This window comes from Populus nigra, chromosome 13, assembly GCF_951802175.1.
Source record: "Populus nigra chromosome 13, ddPopNigr1.1, whole genome shotgun sequence".
NCBI classification, from domain to species: Eukaryota; Viridiplantae; Streptophyta; class Magnoliopsida; order Malpighiales; family Salicaceae; genus Populus; species Populus nigra.
The window spans coordinates 3,579,882-3,597,065 of NC_084864.1; the positions used below are offsets into that span (position 1 = coordinate 3,579,882).

Consider the following 17,184-nt stretch of genomic DNA (forward strand, 5'->3'; position numbering starts at 1 on the left):
GAAGGGGGACAATATATTTTGGACAAGTTAAAAGTGTTAGTTGTTGTTGCTGCCTGATGTACCAATTGTTACTACTATTAGTGTAGATTTTTTTTTTGAGTCCTTCTAGTTTTTATTTATGGTATTCTCATTTATATCATGTTTCATCTTGTCGTTTAAGATTGTTGGCATCCATAAAAGCTTTAGAAAATTTACAAACTTGTTATATTTCTTATTGTTGTGGATGCAAACTAGCAAAATTTTCCGCTTTACTTATTAATCGAAGTATTTCTGTTTCTTCTTCTCCATTTGATTTGATTCATTCTGATGTGTGGGGACTTTCTTCTATTGCCACAAAAGAAGAGTCTCGATATTATGTTTTTTTAATTGATTATCATACTCGTTATTGTTAGATTTATTTAATGAAACATCGTTATGAATTCTTTGAGATATATACAACCTTTCGTGTTCTTGTCAAAACTCAACATTTCGTTGTTATCAAATGTTTTAGGTGTGATTTGGGTGGGAGAATACACCTCTAATAAGTTGTGAGTTATTTGCTCTAGATGAAACTATTCACCAAAATTCATGTACAGATACTCCTGAGCAAAATGGTATTGTTGAAAGAAAACATAGGTATATTGTTGAAATTGCTTGTTCTCTCTTGTTATCTGCTTTTGTTTCTGGTGTGTTTTGGGGTGAAATTGTTCTTACTGTTGTAGGATTGATTAATACAATTCTATCTTCTTATATTTTAGGTTTTTCTCATTTTGAAAAGTTATATGGGTATGTCCCTGATTATTCTTTCTTTAAAGTGCTTGGTTGTACTTGTTTTGTTCTTTATCCTCATATAGAACGTAGCAAGTTGTCCTCTCGACCTGCTATTTGTGTATCTATTGGTTATGGTGAATGTCAAAAAGGGTATCGTTGTTTTGATCTAATAACTCATAAACTTTATGTGTCTCATCATGTTATCTTTCTCGAGCATATACCTTTATTTTCTATTTTATCCATTGCTCATAGCTTGACTATATCTAATCTTATTCGTATAGATCCTTTTTTTTAGGATTCTGATAGTTTACTATCTTAGGTTCCTAGTACTTCAAATCCCTCTTCTCATGTTACTCGACCAATTCATACAGATCATTCTACAGATACTAACATTTTACTCTCTAGTACATTTAAAGCTCCCCTTTTTTCTATGGTCCCTTAAAGTTCATTTGAGATTGTGAATCCACCTCTACATCAATCCATACACATATATAAGTCCGCAAAGTTACTAGATTTTATCTATTCTTGATATTCTTCATCTTTTACTTTCTTTTTAGCTTCTATTCATTGTCTCTCTAAGCTCGCTTTTTATAAATAGACAATTCTTGATCCTTTTTTGTAGCAAGCTATGGATGAGGAACTTTCAACTTTGCATAAGACAAATACTTAGGATTTGATTCCTCTACCTTCTAGTAAAAATGTTGTTAGTTGTCGTTGGGTATATAAGATCAAAACTAATTCTGATGGATCTATTGAACGATACAAAGCTAGGTCATTTGTAAAAAGAATATTCTCAACAGTATTGTATGGATTATGAGGAGACATTTTCTCCTATTATAAAAATGACAACTATTCTTACTCTTAATGTAGTAACTTCGGTTTGTTAGTGGCATATCTCTTAACTTGATGTTAAAAATGTCTTCTTGAATGGAGATCTTCAAGAAAAATTTTATATGGCGCCCCTTCTTAGTGTTTCATATAATTCTAAGTATGTTTTCAAGCTTAAAAAAGCATTATATGGTCTCAAACAAGCACCTCGTGTTTGGTTTGAGAAATTTTTTGTTGTGATCTTTTCCTTTTGATTTGTTTTTAGTAGTCATGATTCTACTCTTTTTGTTAGGCGTATTGATTCAAGTCGTATCATTCTATCTTTATATATTAATAACATGATTATTACTGGTGATGATATTGATGATATTTTATTTTTGAAGACAAAGTTAGCTAGATAGTTTGAAATGAAGGATTTGGGCTATCTACAATATTTATTGGGTATTGAGATTGCCTGCTTACCTAAAGATTATCTTCTTTCTTAGTCAAAATATGTTGCAGATATTATTGAGCAGGCTAGACTTACTGATAATAAGACTATAGATACTCTCATTGAGGTTAACACAAAGTATTCTTCTTTTGATGGTTTAGTTTTGCCAGATCCTACTTTATATTGTACTATTGTTGGGAGCTTGGTATATCTCAATATTACTCGTCCAAATATTGTCTATCTTGTTCATGTTGTTAGTTTGTTTGTTGCTTCTCATACTACTGTTTATTATGCAGTTGTTTTTTGTATTTTATGATATCTTCGGGGTACAGTCTTTCAGAATCTTTTACTTCCATCCACATCTTTCTTGGAGTTGCGTGCATATTTGGATGTTGATCATGGCAGTGATCTTACATATCGCAAGTTTGTTACTGATTTCTGTATCTTTTTGGGTGATTTTTTTATTTCTTAAAAGATCAAGAAACAATCTATTGTTCAAAAGAGATTATTTGATTACATTGGTTACTTGCATATATAGGAGTTTCTCTTTCTGATCTCACTCTTATGTATTGTAACAACCAGAGTTCTATTCAGATTGCTCACAACACGGTTTTTCATGAACGAAATAAGCACATTGAGATCGATTGTCATCTTACTCATCATGATCTCAAGCATGACACCATTACTTTGCCCTTTGTTCATTTTTCTTTGTAGATTGCATATTTCTTTACCAAGTAGCGTTCTATTTCCTACTTTTATTTTCTAGTTGGCAAATTCTCAATGTTTATAGTTACCGCATCATGAGTTTAAAGAGAGATGTTAAGAAACATAGGATTATTTTGTCTTATTATTTATTAAGGATAAAAATAGTCTTTACAGTTTCTTTTTAATTTTCTTTGTTTAGCTTATATATAGTTTCTATATATTTATGTTAAATCTATTCTTTTTTATTATTTTAATTGTATTATGCAGTATCAAACGTAACTTCCTTAATTTTTTTTATTTCTTTTTACTTCTTGAGATTGTTTAATAGTCCAAACTTCATGGGCAAGCAGTTTCTTAATGACGTGGAGAACACGATTTGCAAATGCCTTTAATTTATGCAAGACCACGATATGGATTAGGTTCTTGGATTTTCCCTACTTTAAAAGAAAATTACGAGAGTCTAAGATTCAAGGATTATCATTTTCTCTCTTCTCCCAAAAAGGGTTAAGAAAAGTTCGCGAAAGCCCAAAGGAATTTAGGCTTGAATGAGTAATAACAAGTTTTAGCTTGCAAGGAACAGTCAGGAGAACGGCACACTCTAAGCCTTTTGTTAGATGTAAAACAATAGCTTGAAGTGACCAAATACACATCATTACTTGGCGTGCTCGTATTCTATCTTTTGCAATTTTAACATCTTTATCCTGCAAGGATCCTCACATGAAAAATGCATCAATCACCTGCCTAAATACAGCACACAATCTGCCCTTTATGCAGCTTTTAATGAAGGGTTTTTGAACGTTTCAAATATTATCATTTCACTATGTCTGCTAAAGGTTCTTGGCCTTCTTACAATGTACGAAGTTTTCTGGAACTAATTCATCGTTACAGAGGCAGCTCCGGCAATGTTTCTCACAGCCGCGGGTCTGGTTCTACAGTGTCCAAGATCGGACAAGGTTTATCGATGCACCAAAGATTACAGTTAATCGTTGCCAATAGCAATAAATGGAGACGATCTCATTTCAACATGTTGTTATCCTTTTTGAAGTTCATTGTTTTGTTGTCTCAGTTCATTTATTTCACTAGCTTGATTTTATTTATCTAACAAATATTGATGCAATTTTATTTTATTTTATTTCTTTTTATGATCTAGGATGAAGAGCGACAAGGTTGCACCACCGGTTCCAAATCCTCCTGGAAGCAACTTCCCGACTTGGTATGAATTCACTTTGCACTTGGGATTTTAAGCCACAAGCTTCCACCACATGAATTGAGGAATTATTATTTGAGGAATAACATTGCAAGAAACGTCACTCCATGCAGGGCAAAATGGATCTTGGGATCTATACTGTCCATCCTCCTGCCTTTCTGGAAGCAAAAAAGGGAGGAGCTGAAAAGGATAGAAGGTACATGAGTTCATAATGTATGTTCATTAATTTACTAAGTCTTCTTTATCAACTTGGGAGAATTTTATTTTAGGAGAGGCGGATATTATTGTAGACGAGGTTGAACATGTAGCTGAGGAGATAGAAAAGGTAGCAACAGTGGCGGAGAGGGTATCAGAAGAGGTGGCAGAAGTGCTGCCTGAAAACGGAAAACTGAAGGAAACAGCTTTGTTGATAGAACACGTTACGAAAGCAACTGCACATGATGCTAAACTAACTCAAGACTTTATTCACAAGGTGAGTTGCTACAAGAGATTACAACTGCCATTAATAGCATAAAGTTCAAAGAAAATGGAAGAACAAAACTTGAAAACATGCATGCATTTGTTGAACAAATGTTAATCTTTTTTCTTTTTCTAGATAAAACATGCAGGTGGATGCTGTGAAGCATGACATTGATGACTTGAAGATAATGGTTGACCCTGTAATAGAAAAGATTGTGCAGCAAAACTCTCGAGGAAAGTAGAAAGGGAGAGATTATCAGTTGCCACTATTAACACAAGCAAAAGCATATGTTTCTTTGCATTAAGAAATGAATCTATATGGACCTCCTCCAGTTCTCTGTAATTATGCAATCATTCATATTTGAGAATGCTTATCAGAGATAATGTTAATTTCATTATAAAACAAAGGTGCCTGAACAAAGCAAATAGCAATAGAATTGTGACTAAACTTCTGAGAAACTGATTCTAACTATAAAATCAAAAGAATTCACTAAACTTGTAAACAACTGCAGCTAACTATAAAATCAAACCCACTAAATTTGAAACAAAGCAAAAAACAAAGATAATCTATTCAAAATGACGAGGATAGTATATTCATAGATATTTTTTCCTCTAGGTACACATAGCCTACAGAAGATTCATGGATTGTGGTCGAGAAGGAGGTCACTCTGATTGTTTTCAGCCACAAGACAAACAAATATACTGCAGTATCAGTGTGAAATTGGATTTATCAACAAGGGATACAAAAGTTTCAGTTGACAATTTTCCAGTCAGTAATCGACAATTAGAAAGAAAGAAAGAAAAAAAAGGGGGGCTCACTTCAGTGGTTCTATTTTTTCATTTTACAAAAAGAGAAACCAAATCTTTAGCAGCAAAAACGAGTTTTGAAGACCTCAAAATTAGAAACAGTAATGTGCTAGATTCATAGGAAAGAAGGCAAATGCAAGTACGAAAAACATGAGGCACGGAACTGATATGCATGTAATATTTCTAAATTATACATGTGTGGATATCATATACTTTTATATACAAATAACTTACAATAGTCAGTACAGGTTTTATAATGTAGCAGGATGTACAGACCTCAAGTGTGCATAGCAGTCATCACCACTCATAAAGAACTCCAAGCAGACCCAGCAGATGTGTTTCCCACATCTGCACTCAATGTGGTTGCAGCCATCTACCTTCTCAATTGTGTATCCACATACTGGGCAGTTTCTAACATGCTCTTTTCCCTTGCACCATTCCTTCAAGGACATGTCAGGATCCTCCTTGAGCTCCTTGTATTTTTCACATGATACGAATGGATGATACTCCACATGGCACCTTGTACATGTCTCGGCATAGCATGCTCCACAAACAAATAGATCACCAACCATCCCGCTTGCTACGCGATATACTGAAGGGCAATCAGGAGATGGGCAAAATCTGTAAGTTCCACCATTAGATGCCACAAAGGCTGACAAGGAGGCCCTGAAGAGATCCTCTAACTTTTCACATGGTAAAAGAGACTTCAGATCTGTAAGCCAAATGTGCATGCCACAACCTTCATGAGCACAACCTACAGGGAAGCCATCACGTCCTCTCATTGCTGACTCTAACTGTTCAACCAAGCATGACTGGCAGAATTTATGCCCACAAGCCTCAAGCTGGTAACAGTCCTCAACCTCACAAAGGCAAATAGGGCAGGCAATATTGTCATCTTCATATCGTTTGATGGATCCATTAACACCGACAGACCGCGCAAAGTCACGAATCATCTGCTCCACTTGGAGTCTCAGATCCTTTTTTCCAGAAAAAGAAATAACATGTCGCCTTGTATTAAGCATAAATTCAGCCTCAGGGAACGTCTCTTTGAGCACATGCAAGTCAGGACCAAACTTCTCCACGACCTTTTTCATAAGATCATATGGCATTGCTCCACCTCGAAGGCGGATATCTGTTTGTTCCTTATCATGGAGGGCTAGAAGAGATGCTATCAACTTCTGTTCAGTAAGAGCAACGTTCTTCTCGGGGCCAAAGATCCTAACAGTGAGGTTCTGCCTATCAAAGAGAATATATGTTCCCATCTCTTGCTGCAGTGACTTCATAAGCATGATGCCATCTTTGGAAAAAAGAAGCTGCAGAACCATTGGGGTGAGGCTACAATGATTTACCTTCTTTCCATTCATCAGTTGCTCCAGCGGCCTTCTCAACTCAGCTACTGTCTTTGTTGCATTAGCAGATATCTTCACTCTATAAGAGCCATTCTCATTCCTTTCTAAATTGCAACACACACCTGCATAGTCAAATTTGTCAGCACCTGATTACTATAAAACAACGTTCAGGAAATAATAAACAATTGGCACATTTCGTATTAAATCATGGAGTTAGGTTAAACAATAATGTAAAATGAGGAACAAGTTGTTACTGGACTGATCAGCTCCATAATTCCCGTCCATATAAATTGCCAAGCCTAGGGGTGTGCGTTCAGTTTCTCCATTTGTTTGATTTAGAATTTTTCTTTTGGGTTTTCAATAATAACAACCTAACAAAACCAAAAACATTATATAAAAACCAAATTAAATCATCCAAAAAGTAGCTACTCAATAAAAGAAACCCCCAATTTTATTATTTTGTTACTGCATGGAGTAATACATAAAGATCCCGGTAAGTCAGATTCCATTGTTGAAGCAAAAGCTTCTAATTATAAATAACATTTTATCGTAAAAATTAGTGCTCCATGCTTCAAGCATATATCCGAAGAATTCCAGGCTAGTAGAAAAAATAGGCAGTGGCTTGCTCACATGAATATGACCTAGGCTATGAATTAATTCTAAAATTATCAGTTCTTTCTTCCTCTATGTCACTCCACAGGTACATGGCGAATCCTACAAAAAACAGGACCAGATCTGGAAACAAACTAGATCCCTGTGATTGGTCGAAGGAGGTTCCATGACTGAAGTCTGACACACACTATAAGTAACTTTTCCGCCTACTCCAGCCTCAAGCTTAAAAGCAACCTCTCTAAAGTTGGCATTCCCTAATCAAAGCTGGTTCTTAATTAATCTAATTTAGGCTGCATAACAACAACTCCTATCATCACTTACAATACAGACCGATACTCGAGGTCAAATTCACTGTATCCAATCAACCAAAATGAAAGTAATACCTAAAATTATCATGGTTACACTAGAATCTCAAATCCCAATCAAGTTTAAAAAACATTAAACTATCTACATCAATCTTAAAGCATATAAACAGGCTTTAATGGAATTTCTCCTATTTTGGACTGAATCTTCACAGCCTCACAGCATGAGCCACATTGCACATACTTCTTCGATGGGATGAAAGTAAAAAAATAAAACAGAAACAACCCATTTAGAATAAACCAATATCAGGACCAAGTAAAATTAAAAAGGAAAAGAGAGAGGAGTGGTGCATCCCAAACAAAAGATGTTTAAAGATCCAGATTCCTAAGACCAAAGTGTGTCATCCATCCAAAAGTCATTCATGTAGTTTCACTATTCGCCTGAAGCTCATGGTTTTGACCCATACATATGCTTGAAATTCTGTATCAGTACTGAAATGAACCAGCTATAATTAAAGGTACTTATTCACAGAAAAATTGATTGTCAAACTCAAGATCCTTTGATGCCAAAAAGAAAAAAAAATGCTTTTAAAGAAGATGGTTTCAAGAGATTACCAGGACAGGTCCACCATAAAGAATTAGGCCATCAGTCAAGAAAAACAAGAAAACAATTCACATTACCTCAATACAGGTTATCAGGTCATAATAAAAGAGATTTAATTCAAAGAACATTTAATTGTCAATTCAGAAACGATTATTTAAAAATTTACCAGGATAGATCTAGCATTAAGAATTCATCAATTCAGTCAAAAAAGAAAAACAATTCACCACAAACTCCTTCAGAGTGAGAGGAATTACCAGGTCGAAACTTGAAGCTTTTCAGTAAAATATTCAGCTGCCTCTCAATGAATGCATAAACAGAAGCAGAACATGATGCAGAGCTATGGAACACCTGCTGGCATTGCATCTTCTGCCATGAAAAACAACCAGCAAGTGCTTTTCCTTGCATATGTTGCAGAGCTTTAGCTGCCTCCAAATGTAATTTTCCATCAAAAGTGATCCAAGCCTTCATGAAACTATCCTTTGGCTCAGGGGCAAAGACCTGAACATGGCAGTAATTGCTCAAAGGGCCCTGGCTAGGCATGAAAGGAGCAATTTCCTTGAGAATTGCTTGCTCAAAAGCATCAACAGAATGATTATTTACTTCATCTCCTCTGATTAGGAATACATCTAAAATTCTCCTATTTGTTGTCTTGTGCAGAACTTCTAAAATTTCTGCTTCAGAAGTTTCTTTATCCAGTCCTCTGATAACTACAGCGTTCATGTCTCTTGTGCTGGTCTGACACTGAACAAACCTGCCTCCAATCAGAACATTAAAGCAATCATCAACAATGAACTGGGCATCATTCCTTTCACATCTGACAATTGCATACCCTTTGCTATACCGGCGTGGCCAACTGATTTTTGCTTTTACAGCAGCAAATGATGACTTTCGAATACCTCCAACAGATGACCGAGACAGGGACAACTTAAGTACACATCCACATAACTCGGATCCATTAAAACATAGAGCTTTTCTAGCTGCTTCAGGAGTAAGGAATGACACCCTGCCCCACCTTTCTGCATCATCACCATGCTGTCCAATGCCTGTGAATTTGTTATAACCACAAATTCCAGATACAGATTTCTCTAAGAATGTCAAAACTTCCTTGTCATCTACCACATTCACATTGGAAAGGTGCACGTCCACTGTTAAACATCTATTTCCCAACTCCAGATGCTTAATTTCAGCACCAGCTCCAACAAGTGCAACAGGGGGGGAAGCACCAGCCCGTACCTCATGATATAAGCACTTCTCCAAGCATTCATTCCTTAACCACTTTGTTTCATATCTTAAGGCATTATTGACATATTCATAAATCTTTTCAATATCTTTGGACGATGCAAACAATTGAATCTCGTTGTCACCCACATTGATTTCAATTCCAATGCGTTCATCCATGTAAATAGCACGCATGCGAGAAACAAGTGCTATCAAGCTATTATTTGACTTTCCACAAAACCGTTTCAGAGCAACACCTCCAAATCCTTTTATCACCCTCAACTGCAGTTTTCTAGATTCCATCTTTGAGACATCAAATAAAGGATGGATGAAGGTAGATAAACTGTCAAAGTCAATTGCTGTAACACAAACCAAATATTGACTTGATATGGACAAGAGTTCAGCAAAGACAACCCAATGTGGCTTCTGGTTATACACTTGTAATGAACATGAAGGGTGAAGTTGGAAGTATTCACCACTTGAAACAACCTCATAACCAAGGCGATCATATCCAGAATACATAGCTACATTATCTGCTAGTGAACAAAGTATAATCTTCTTCATGTTTTCATCATGCACGGAGGCAACAAGAGGATCCCAAAGCCAGTAAGTTGGAATAATGATATTGAGTTCATTTTTCAAACAGTTTTCCAACTCCAATACTGTATCTCTGCATCTTCGCATAGTTTTTGCATTGATTCTATTTTCCCAACACCATTTATTTCTATTCTCTTGCCGCATACTCTCCCATTGCCTGTAGACGGAGAGCAAAGTGAAGAGATCTCCATCGTGATGGCAGAACCGGACCTTAAGGCAATCAGACTTCAGTTTCTCATCATAAGTACCCACTCTGCAAAAAATGTTACTGGCATTTGCCATAGCTGCAGCAAGGACAACTCCCTCCTTGAGCAAACCATAACGGAGACTTTCAAGAATAATTTTCCCAAGTCGAGGCTCCATACCCAATTTAACTAAGTAGTGCCCATCAACAGTTAATGCAAAGGCATCATGTTCGCAGGCAACAGCACCTAACTGAACAAGGTTCCTGATTGCCTTGTTGATTGCATCCACACTTGGAGCATCAATAAAATCAAACTCTAGCACATTCTTAATACCAGAGGCAAGAATCCTCAAAACTGCAATGCCAAGATGAACTTTACAAATTTCAGGTTCCTGATGCAAATCCATTGACTGATAATCAGAAACCGAGTACAGCCGGTAACACTTGCCAGGATCTGTTCTACCAGCACGGCCAGCTCGTTGATTTGCAGAACTTTGGCTGATCTTGGAAACTCTGAGCACATTCATACCAGATGAAGATTCAAACCTGCTATCTTTAACTAAACCAGAATCAACCACGTACTTGACTCCTGGAATTGTTATGGATGTTTCCGCTAAATTTGTAGCAAAAACAACTTTTCTCTTTCCTGGGTAATTCTGGAAAACACGACATTGCTCTTCATGGAAAAGCTTCCCATGTAATGGGAGCGCAATTGCAGAGGGAGACTGAAACTTTTCACATGCCCATTCTACTTCTGCCTGTGAAGTCAAAAAAGCAAGTATTGCCCCATCCTCCTCTGCTGCATGAATTTCCGTTGCCATCTTAACAACATCACAAACATATGGAGCTGCATTATTGGAGCTTGGCAAGGGGTCAAGGGACTCTCTAGATGCAGCAGGAGCATATTTGATTTCAACAGGAAAGCTTCTCCCCAACACATGAAATGTTCCACAACCAAAGAAATAACTGGATAATTTGCTTGCATCAACTGTTGCAGACATTATAATTAGCTGTAAGTCAGGCCTTTCCTGAAGTAATTCTTTTAGCAAGCCCAAAAGAAGATCAGTATTCAAGCTTCTTTCATGAGCCTCATCTACAATAATGCACGAAACTCCAAACAAATTTTTATCTTTCATGAGGTTTTGCAGTAGACAGTGATCAGTCATATATATTACCTTCGAACCAAACTGCTGGGAAGATGAATAAGATGGGTAGCAGATAATTGAATTATCTTCATAACATCCATTGCATTCTTCACCGACCCTTTTTCCCAGGGATATAGCAGCAATTTTGCGGGGTTGAGTGCACAAAATTGAACCACTTGATGAAACTCCTGAATCAGCAATAAATTGTGCCAACTGCGTACTTTTCCCTGAACCTGTCTCTCCAATCAAGACCATCACCTGTGGGAGAAGTCAAAAGAGAAAGACAAAACATCTATCAACACCAACAAGTTATAAAGACATACTAATAAACTTATTTTAATGCAACTTTTAACAAAATTTAAGTTCTGAAGCCAGACAGCAAAAAAAAAGAAAAGAAAAAACCATTGACTAATTCAATTATCATTCCAAATCCCAACAACGACATGAAACAAGACCAAGAAAACTGCAGCTACAAAAACAGCTCTAGTTTCCATCAGACATGCCAATCAAGGTGCGTCTTCATTTGCAGGTATAGATTCAAATGTTATTTTAAGTTTCTACGTACTTGATTCTTTTTCTAGAGTTGGAAAGCTAATAGCCAGATAAACAGTCCAGATGAGCAAATTAGATAACAATATATATAAACTACACCATTCCCGTTCACATTATAATGTAAATTATCGTCATAATTATCTTTAACCAGTCTGGCATGTCAGTGAATACATTCCGAATCAATTAAATCTGCATCTCAACTGGATAGACATATCAATGATCACATTCCTAATCAACTGAGCCTCACGTAACCTTCTAAATGAATAATAAAAACATCATAGCTCCAGATACTTTCTTCTAATTATTCAAAGCTTTACAACCCAAGACCCGCTAAAAGTATTAAAGATGAACTGCGCTTTCAACTATTTATTTCAGTAAAAAACTATATGTGACTATAAGGGGTTGTTTGCAACAATAGTTGTGGTTGTTTTTTAAAGTGCATTTTCGCTTAAAAATACATCAAAGTAATTTTTTTTATTTCTTAAAAAATTATTTTTGACATAGCATATCAAAATAATACAAAAACACCACAAAAAAAAATTATTTTGAAGCAAAAAAAAATTCAAAATTTTTGAAAACTCCGGATAAACCGAAAGGCCAAACACCCCCTAAGGCACAATCACCAAACAAAATCACCTGCATAAAACGGCTCCTAAAACTACATACCAACCATTCATAAAAGATCATACAAGAATATGCATAAGCACACAAACTAAGCTTAAAGTTGAATTTCAAATCATAATACTCCAAATACAAGAAGCATATACCACTAAGCTTGAAGCACAAAATCACATCAGAAACAATCAGCGCATATTCCTTTAAATACAATAAAAGCTAACATATCCAGACACTAATCATCATACCTGCTGTGAATGCAGCATCTTCAAAAACTCACTCCTAAACCCATAAATAGGCAACCCATTTTCTACCCTTCTACACTCTCTCAATATCAGAAAATGAATCCTGCTCCAATAATAAAAAATTCCCATCTTTCTCCCATTACCCTCATCATAAACCCTCAAAACCCCCAAATCACCAATCTCCTTCCCTTCAATGCAATCCATTAAACACCGCATTCCCTTCCTAAACTCCTCCACCCTCTTCACAATCACCTCCATTTCCACCCTCAACGCCTCCTTCTTCACCTTATTCTCACTATAAACCCTAACCCCTTTCGGCCGCTTGAAAAAGCTCGTAAATTTACCAATTTCCAGGGCCAAAATTTCAATCTTTCTCTCCAATTTCTTTACTACCTCCCCTTCTAACACCTTCTCTGCATACAATTTAAACAAACCTCTAATCCTCTCATTCAAGTCCCCTTCATTTACATCAAAATCCGTCACCGGAGTATACACATGATCCCCAGCCAGCCTCCGTTCCCATAGGAAGACGGCGGCGGCGATAGCATCGCTCTGGTCGTGGAAAAACAAACGAGCAGCAACGGCGGACGTGGGGTTTGTATCGGATTTGTCAGGTTTAGGGTTACATTGGGAAATTAGGGTTTCGAGTGGGGATTGCGTGCGGTTATTATTACGGTGGTTGGACAAAAGCCTGACTACAAAAAGGCTTTGGTTTTGGTGGTTTCGGAAGTTCCGGTGACGGTTGAAATGCTGCGACTGACGGTGTTGGGAGTGGTGGTGGTGGCGTGTGGAGGAGTGTTGGTTATTGCTGTTGATCATGGTGAAGTTTTATGAGCATACGAAGTTATCAAGATATTATGCTTTGATTTTGGTTCCTTTTTTGGGAAATTGATCATAACGCTAATTGTTTGGTTTTAGAATTCTCTGGCGCTTGCATGAACTTGATACTACTGTCTCTGCTGAGAGTGGAGTGCGTGCCTCGTGGCCGGTAGCGTGTTAAAAGGCTTAAAGAATACACGTGCCTTGCCCGGGTTTGATTCCGATGACAAATGGATTTGTTCTTCACGTTATTATTATTATTATTTTGAATTAAAATTTAAGTGAAGAAATTTGTGCTGAATGCACCGGTTGAAAATAAGCTTCATCAATTGATTTTAAGTAGAATGTTTTTCTTAACTAATGCGTTCATAAGAACTATTTTTTACGACTTCTTTTTATGATTGGATATTGATGTGAATTATAAATGCATGTTTTGTTTTCTTGATAATTATTATTTTTTAAAATATTTTTTATTTATATATATATATTAAAATAAGTTTTTTATTTTTAAAAATTAATTTTTAATATTAACACATTTTAAAAACATTAAAAAGTTTAATTTTTTAATAAATAATATTTTAACTGTAATATCAAATACATTTTAATTGTTAATTTCAAAAATCTATTCAAAGTTTTTTTTTTATGCTTGATTTATTAAGAAAAATCTAGGATTCCAAGTAAGCCCACTTTGGAAATTATAGTAAAATAATGTCAAGTTATTGTTGATTGAAATAAGGGTTAATCTAGAGTCTTGAAATTAATATTCCTATCAGTCTTCTACATATGAAATATGAACTATTTTAAATTTAAAAGGGGCTTTACATTGCGATTCAAATAAAAAATAATTTATATAAAAATATTTAGTATTATTATTAAATTGACTTAATGAGTTAATCTTGAAACCTCTTAATTTGACTTTTTATTTAGCTTGAATTTAAAATTAAATCGCGTGGAAGTTGCCTCAACATGATCCATTCTACTCGATGGATCTGAAAACAATCCGAATAACCAATAAAAACGTGGTTTGATTTAAAAAAAAACATAAGATGATTTTTTTAATATTAAAATAATAACATATTAGATCGACTCAAGTTTCAAGGCTTAACCCGTTTAGTCCACAATCCGGGTGATAGACTCCATTTGGTTTAAAAACTTTATATTATTAAGACTATTTTTTACTTAATTATATGATTAAATGTAAAATCCCGAAAAAAAATGATGAAATGAATGATGAAATGAAATACAAAATAAATAAATATAATAATTAAGAAATCAAATGAGAAAAATATGAAAGATACAAGGAGGGTGATTCCAATTGTAAAGGAAAAAAAAGGGGGGGTCAATGTGTAATTAGAAAGAATAAGGCTATAAATACCCCATTTCTTTCTCTTTCATGGCCGCTGAACGCCATAGAAAAAAAGAGAGGGTGCAGATTTTTCTTCATAAAAAAAAAAACACCAAATCTCCTAGAACTATACAAACCTATGACCCTTAAGTAGAGAGGACACTTATTAACAAGGACTTTAACAAGGAAAACAAGTGAAGAAACTAGAGAAAAAAGGGGAAAAGGGCTGGCTACATGCAAGAGAGGAGAGGTCAAAAATCTTCAACTAAATTGAAGTGAAATTCTGAAATTTCTCAAGGTATGAACATTAGACTTAATGGTGAAAAACACTTTAACAATTAATTAAGAATTATGCACTAATTTCAGATTTTAAAAATTAGGGTTCTTGAGTGAAAATTAGGAGAAGTGCAAAACTTATTAGAATAAAGTTAGTTGAGCTAACATAAGATGTTCTGAACATGAAAAACATACAAAATTGTTAAAGAAAAATCATTAACTCAAAGGCTTGAGTGGCCGGCCATGAGAGGATTGAATGGGGGAAGAAGGGAATTCTGAAATTTATGTTCATGAACACTTATAATATGTATATGATGTGAACAATGAATGAATGAAGCAAAAAAAATTGACTAGAAAGAAAAAGAGAACCCTTAGTTCCCTTAGGCCAAATTCGGCCAAAAGTCAATTGAGGGGAGGGAAGAGGAATTCTGGTGTATTATATGACCTTGATGCATGAATTAATTATAGTGGAAAGCTCACTAATAGGGAAAAGTGTGAAAAAAATTGATAGAAAGGGACTTTGCGAGTTTGATGTGTGTTATGTGAAGCAAAAGATAAAATTATTAACCATGGGTATAGCTCACGATTTCAGCATGGGAGAAATCATAAAATGTAGGAAAACATAGAAAATAAATGTCATAGAAGAAAAGGAGAAGGGAGGTTGGCGGAAAACTTACTTAGGAATCGCCGACAAAATCTGGGCAAGTTCGTCACCCCTATTCTAGAGGAGATTCGGGCCTCAAAACGATAAAATTTAGGAAACATCTCTAATAGAAATTGTAGCCGAAGATGTTAACTTTTCAACAAATCTGATCTCGCTTGATTTGGAGCACTAGAGCTCTAGATATAAATAAATGTATGAGAAAAGGTTGAGTTGTCGCCCTTGCTAGCATATTCGGCGAGATGGATAAAATGGGAAAGTTTAGCCGTGATAGGAGCAGAACCTGGTTTCCTTCCCACCAGAATTTTGTAACGTCATACCTTGACATCGAAAAGGAATAAATCACATTTGAAAATGAATTTGATAATATGTGTAATGATTTAAGATAACGGAATGCGAAGAGTAAATGTTGTTATTGTTGCCTTGTTATTTGCAAAATGTAAGTTGAACATGAACCAATGTGGTATGCTTGTGGATTCAGGAAGAATTGCATAAGGAGTACAACAACAGCATGGGAATGCAAACTAAGCATCAGTGGCAGGTTCACATCTATACTCTCCTTAGTTAAGAGTGAAACTAGTATTCTATTTTATTTTGGAATTTAACACTTGCGAATAAAGTTAAAAAAAGAAAAGATACGATGAAGCGGATGTGGATTGAAATCTAATTTTAGTTGTGGACTTATGGACTTCAATTTCAAATAATGAATCCAAAACAACCGCCTCTGGACTTGTTTAGTCAATCCCGAATATGGGCGACTAATGATGTTAGCAAGATTTGTTAACATCAACATGATCTTGATGGAAATATAATGAATGTTGAACTTGATTAATTATTCGAGTTAAGAAAAATTAATAATACCAATAGGCAATGTTGGTATCGACAAACTCAGGATAATTTGATTAGCTTCCCAAAAAGGAAGCTAATGATGTCAAGAGACCTTGGCATCGACATTACCGAAAAAATCTTCAAGGTGAGGCGGAAAAGAATTGATTGACTACTTCAGGTTGGAAATAGTTAACGGCACCAACCAGTAAGTTGGTGTCGGCATTACTAAGGATTTGATTAGTCGGTTCGGGTAAGGGCGACTAATGACACTAGTAGGAATTATTAATGTCGACAATAACCTCCCTAAATTTAGGACATGATAGTAATATGGATGTACCCGGTGAAGAATAATGGATAATAATCGTAAAAAAAAACTATAAGTGGGTTACGGAACGATAGGCTTTAGATGTAGTAAAGGAAAATTTTAAGTGTGGGTTTTTAGGACAACTATGATTGTGTGCTATCGAGGAGTCAATTATATATGTAGGTACATGTATTTGTGACTCTCCCTTATCTTTGTTGTATTTTTACTTTTAATATAATTATTTTCATATTTTGATATTACAAGTCCTTCGCATTAACACTAAGAGTAGTGTCCTAGGTTTCTAGTTCCTTTTGTATGAATTAGGAATAAAATGAATGCTAA

General features: G+C 35.4%; 2 protein-coding genes across 3 annotated transcripts; one reads left to right on the plus strand and one right to left on the minus strand.

The window, feature by feature from the left end:
• Positions 1–3,433: 3,433 nt before the first annotated feature.
• Positions 3,434–4,786, plus strand: LOC133671212 (uncharacterized). 2 transcript variants are annotated; one of them, XM_062091892.1, is made up of 5 exons: positions 3,434–3,739; positions 3,864–3,926; positions 4,034–4,116; positions 4,190–4,392; positions 4,516–4,786. In XM_062091892.1, the coding sequence occupies exons 1-5, from the start codon at positions 3,534–3,536 to the stop codon at positions 4,546–4,548; spliced, it is 588 nt and encodes a 195-aa protein (XP_061947876.1). In that variant the 5' UTR covers positions 3,434–3,533; the 3' UTR covers positions 4,549–4,786. The 2 variants fall into 2 exon arrangements, with proteins under 2 accessions (XP_061947876.1, XP_061947877.1); XM_062091893.1 differs by having other exon boundaries at positions 4,529–4,786.
• Positions 4,787–5,339: 553 nt separating this feature from the next.
• Positions 5,340–13,562, minus strand: LOC133671211 (ATP-dependent RNA helicase DEAH11, chloroplastic-like). The gene is made up of 3 exons (XM_062091891.1): positions 12,613–13,562; positions 8,308–11,455; positions 5,340–6,657 (listed from the first exon to the last, which is right to left on the minus strand). Exons 1-3 carry the CDS (start codon positions 13,426–13,428, stop codon positions 5,438–5,440), a joined length of 5,184 nt encoding a protein of 1,727 aa, XP_061947875.1. The 5' UTR covers positions 13,429–13,562; the 3' UTR covers positions 5,340–5,437.
• Positions 13,563–17,184: the final 3,622 nt, after the last annotated feature.